At 39.1% G+C, this 5,434-nt stretch overlaps 1 protein-coding gene across 2 annotated transcripts in view; it reads left to right on the top strand.

The window, feature by feature from the left end:
- The window catches only part of CPM (carboxypeptidase M), a 69,991-nt gene extending 64,557 nt beyond the window's left edge, over positions 1–5,434 (top strand). For both annotated transcript variants that reach the window (XM_081822043.1, XM_081822044.1), the window contains exons 8-9: positions 667–815; positions 3,078–5,434. In XM_081822043.1, the coding sequence (XP_081678169.1) occupies positions 667–815; positions 3,078–3,320 (392 nt within the window). In that variant the 3' untranslated portion in view covers positions 3,321–5,434. The remainder of the gene's footprint in view (positions 1–666; positions 816–3,077) is intronic.

The following is a 5,434-nucleotide window of genomic DNA, read 5'->3' as shown; positions in this document are numbered from 1 at the left end:
CCTGGGTGGCTCAGTTGGTTAAGCGACTGCCTTCGGCTCAGGTCATGATCCTGGAGTCCCGGGATCGAGTCCCGCATCGGGCTCCCTGCTCGGCAGGGAGTCTGCTTCTCCCTCTGACCCTCCTCCCTCTCATGCTCTCTGTATCTCATTCTCTCTGTCTCAAATAAATAAATAAAATCTTTAAAAAAAAAAAAAAAACAATACATTAAAAGGACCTTCCTTGATCTAGTGGGATTTATTCCATGGATGCAAGGATGGCTTGACATCTGCAAAATCAGCGTAATATACCACATTAACAAAATGAAAGATAAAAATAATATGATCATCCCAATAGATGCAGAAAAAAACCATTTAACAAAATTTAACATCCATTTATAAAAATTAAACAAGAAAAAATCTTGAACTATGTTAACTAGATATATTGTGATCATTTCACAAATATATCAAATCATTATGTTGTACATCTGAAACTAATGCTATATGACAATTATATCTCAATTTTTTGGGAAGGTTTACCTTCCCTTAAATACTTTATTGTTACTATTATTATCATCATCCAAACAGCTTAATAAATATTGGGCATATTTTTCTTAAATAACTACAAGAATTTTTTTTCATATGTCAGAAAATGTAGTGTTAACATAAAGTGTTCTTTTTGTCTTGCAGGTATAAAGGGTCAAGTTTTTGATCAGAATGGAAATCCATTACCCAATGTAATTGTAGAAGTCCAAGACAGAAAACATATCTGCCCTTATAGAACCAACAAATTTGGAGAGTATTATCTTCTTCTCCTGCCTGGGTCCTATGTAATAAATGTAAGTATACAGCCCTCGTTTTGGTTATTAAAACATTTTAGAACTTGCAGTAGTTACCCAGAAGGAATCCGAAATAAGTGTGGAAAGTCCCAAAAGTAGATACATCAGGACAGAAGGAAAGGTCATCATCAGACTTGCATTTGGCAGGGAGTGGGAGAGGTGGGAATAATAGGAACATACCAAACAAATCATGTTTTTTCCCAACTGGCAGTGTTTTCAATAGAAGCCAAAACCTATTTCTTGCAACATGTTCTATGATAAAAGATGGAATGAACCTTATTATTAATAAGAATAATTAAACAATGTAGTCAAAGTACTTCCAAGCTTCATGGAATACCATTTCAACGCCCATTTCATGAGACATAATTTCTGCTATTAAAAAATGGACTGGGACACAAGTTCCTTAGAATTCATTATAAATAAAATTTGATCCACAAATTTTACTATATAAAGCTAGTAATAGACATATTTTGCAGCCCTTCCATAAGCAAATGATGGTGAGTTCCAATCAATGCATGTAAAGGTGCAGGTTTAATTCTATGAAGATGTTTGAGTCATTTATTCCTAGAGGGAGGCTTGGACTAGTTTGAGCCCAAACAGATGTATGTGAATGAACTAAATGAAAAAGTACCTGATTTAGTTGGCCAGATTGTGCCTCTTCCTCCTTGATAACGACTTTCTCTAACTCTCAAGATTCTTCTGCTTTGCTTAGTGGGTCTGATGCCAGTTACAAGCAGTCATTCTGTATAGAGCGACTCCTGGGAAAAGGTGGTCATCTACTCAGTAGTAAAAACTGGCTTTGCATTGTTAGATCCTAAAGGTGAAATAATGAAAGGCATGTTTTTCAGTTCATAAAACTGTAGGATTCAGAGCTTCTGTGTTCCATAGGTTATTCCCACAGAGCCCAGCAGGGGGCCCATCAACTGCTAATCTTCTTAAGAATCGCTCCTAGAACTGGAAAGACCTCAATTCACTGTGAATTTTTGCCTAAAAAGGCCCTTTATTTTCCTGTTACAGTGACATTTCCATTCCATGAAAAAATGTGTGTGTGTGTGGGGGGGTGTCTTTGTAATGAATCTAAATTATTTTTATGTAATGCCAAAAATAAGGCACACCTTTATAAAGTTATGAATTGTTCATTTCCTTTTAGACTACCGTAGTACCTGTTGGCTTTAGCCTCTAGTTCTAGGACAAGGTTGGAAGGCAAGACTTTGGAAGCTGAAATGAATGACTAAATGATTTTCCCCCATTATTTTCCTTCTCCATATATTTCTATATTATTTCTATTTCTCAGGGGCGCCTGGGTGGCTCAGTTGGTTAAGCGTCTGCCTTCAGCTAAGGTCATGATCCCGGGCTCCTGCGATTGAGCCCCCGTGTTGGGCTCCCTGATCAATGGAGACCCTACTTCTCCCTCTCCCTCCGCAACCCCCAACCCCGCACTGGTGCCACTCACGCTTGCTCGCGTTCTGTCAAATAAATAAAAATTTTTTTTTTTTAAAGATTTTATTTATTTATTTGAGAGAAAGAGAATGAGAGAGAGCACATGAGAGGGGGGAGGGTCAGAGGGAGAAGCAGACTCCCTGCCGAGCAGGGAGCCCAACGCGGGACTCGATCCAGGGACTCCGGAATCATGACCTGAGCCACCCAGGCGCCCTAAATAAAATCTTTTTTAAAAAAAGTATTTCTCAGTGGACATCATCTGTAGTTAGTTTAGCATTTGTCCTATTTTTCCTGATTTCTTCCACCAAAATCAATCAATGAATCAGTCAGTCAATAAATCTAGCTTAAGATTCAGACTCAGAGGGAAAGCCAGGTAAAATCAAAGCCTTTTGAGGAAGCAGTAAACTTGTACACTTGGATCAGCTGCAAGGAAAATGGAATAAATTGAGAACAGAATTCCACTTATAAATACTCTTGATACCCAATCAGGATATTAAGTACAGACTTGGAACAAAGGAAAACAGTCAATTCTTTACATTTGTTCTCCAAAAAATGATGGGGAGAGAATCAGTCTATGGCTTCCTTTTCCTAGGATACATCTCCAGATAAGGGACCTATTTCACTTCATAACTCTGGGCAACAGGCATTGGACAACTCATTCAGTGAGTCAGCCTGAAGCTGTTACTAGCCTGGGAGGCCTGGCAGCTGGTTATGTGTGTTTCATAAAGGCCACATTTTAGTGGTGGATGTCAGTGTTTTTAGTGTTGGCACCACGAAACATCTGAAATCACTCTCAGATGATTGTTTTTTGTTTCCTCTCAGGTTACGGTCCCTGGACACGATCCATACCTCACAAAGGTGGTTATTCCAGAAAAACCCCAGAACTTCAGTGCTCTTAAAAAGGATATTTTACTTCCCTTCAGAGGACAACTGGATTCTATCCCAGTATCAAATCCTTCATGTCCTAAGATTCCTCTGTATGGTGATTTGCCAAGCCACTCAGCTGCAACAAAGCCTGGTCTGTTCTTATTTTTAGTGACTGTCTTTCACATATTTGTCAAATAAAGCAAAATGTGAAACACAACCCCCATCATCACCTGGAATCAGGGATTACTCACGCCAGGTTACTGCAACTCTTTTAACTCCCTCTGTGGGACCTTGACTCAAGAAACGCCATGGTCCTTTCCTAAGAAGAGAAATGGTTGTTTTCAAACCACAAGCAATGTGTGGTGATAACAAAGGAATGATTTAATCGTGATGAATGGAAGAAACCTACCTTTCAGGTACTGTCCACTTAACACTTAACCTTGAAGTTGTCTTAGAAATTTAACTTGAGAATCAAGAAAGAAGTTCCTGCAAGAAAAAAACAGAGCAAATTTTGTATATACAGAGAGCCAGATGAATATAAGCCATAAAGATGAACATTCACTGATTACCTACTATCTACAAAACCTGGCCATGAGTGCTGTATGTGAAGATATAGTAAGTGCCATATGTAATTACTTCTCAGCACAGGGAGAAAGGATAGGACTAGGAATATTTCATGTCACAGATGTTCTAAGGAAATAGGAGTGGAGAGAGGCAACCATGTCTCAGTGGCCCAAGAAAAACAATATGGGCCTGATGGGATGACAAGGTTCTAGATACAGAGCCCCAAAACAGGTCAGTTAACCTTTCTGCACTCAGATGCCAGTTCTGTTATGCTGAGGACCTCCAAATGTGTAACTCTAGCAGCTTGCCTGAGCGTCAAACTCAAGTCCAACTTCCCACTGTACATATCCACCTGGATGTGACCCACTGGTACCTCAAACTCATGTTGAAATGGAACGTATTTTTCTCCCTGGAGCTGCTCTTCCCCCTATACTGTCTCTGGTACCAGCAAACTAGAAACCCAAGAGCCATCCTTGATGCTTTCTCCTCCTCCCTCAGCCCGTATATTCAGTCAGTCACTAAAGATTGATGTGAATTATAAATGTTGGTTTGATTCTCCCTGTGTGTGTGGCTGGTAACATTGTCAGTTTAGGCCATCATGACTCACTGGCCCCACTGCAGCAGTCTTACTGGTCTCTTGCGCCCAGCCTTCTCCTCTTCAAATCCATCTTCACACAGCACTGGGGAGGACGGTCTACTCAACAAGCAACAACAATCAACTTGCTTATGGTTCCTGTACACTTAATGCACGGTTTGTGTCCCGTATCTGAATACCATTCTGACCCACCACTACGTTTTCTTTCCCACTCCTTTAAAACTCAGTTCCGGTGTCAACTCCTCCAGGAAGCCTTTGCTGACCTTCATCCCTCCCATTCCACTCCCTCCCAGTCAATCTGGGGACCTTCCCTCTTTGGTACTCAAATTAAATGGGTTACCTCTATTATGAATTTACAACTGTATTATAATCTACTTTCATGTGTGATTTTCCCTAATAGAATGTGAGCTTTGAGGCCAGGGTCTATTTAATTAGTTTGAAAAATACATTTTTTTTATCTTCAGAGCCCAGTACTTAGTAGAAACTGAACGAATGAGTGAACAAAGAGTTCTATGAACCTACTACACCCAATCTCTCCCAGAAACTGTGTTGGGCTTTGAGTCATTTTGTCAAATGAAGTCCTATGCTTTGGCAATCTCTAGCTCAGTAGCAACACTCAGAAGAGTTTTCAAATACGTATCAACAAGTAAATTCAAATATGGTGTTTTTATTGTGCTTTGCATTTATCCTAAGGTTCATAGTAAATTATGTTACCTGTTAACAACACAAACTACCTATTAGAAAACAAAATTTTTACCATTAGTACTCAATTGAAACAACTGTTCTCCACTATCATAGTTAACCTATCTTAAAACATTTTATATAAGAATTAAGGGGGAAACCAACCAAAAAAGAGCAACTCCTAAGCAGATTTCTAAGTGCTATATATTGCTCATGGAATGTGAGTTGCCTTGGTTCTTTAAATTGAAAGTTCTCTAGGATCTGAAAACAAAGCTATGCGGTGCTTGGTATGTGATGAATGCGTGAGAACCACAAATGAGTGGGAGATACCTGGGCACTTAGGAGCTATTCCTGTGCCAATCATACTTGTTCATCTAAACAGAATTTGTAGTCTTTTTATCTCTTATAAAATCTGGTAATAACTTGAATATCTGGATCATTTTTATTTAAATAAACAGTAATTTATTATGTA

This window comes from Leptonychotes weddellii, chromosome 5 (genome assembly GCF_054177405.1).
Source record: "Leptonychotes weddellii isolate Sample4059 chromosome 5, ASM5417740v2, whole genome shotgun sequence".
Taxonomy (NCBI): Eukaryota; Metazoa; Chordata; class Mammalia; order Carnivora; family Phocidae; genus Leptonychotes; species Leptonychotes weddellii.
This window is presented reverse-complemented; position numbering and strand designations above follow the sequence as displayed.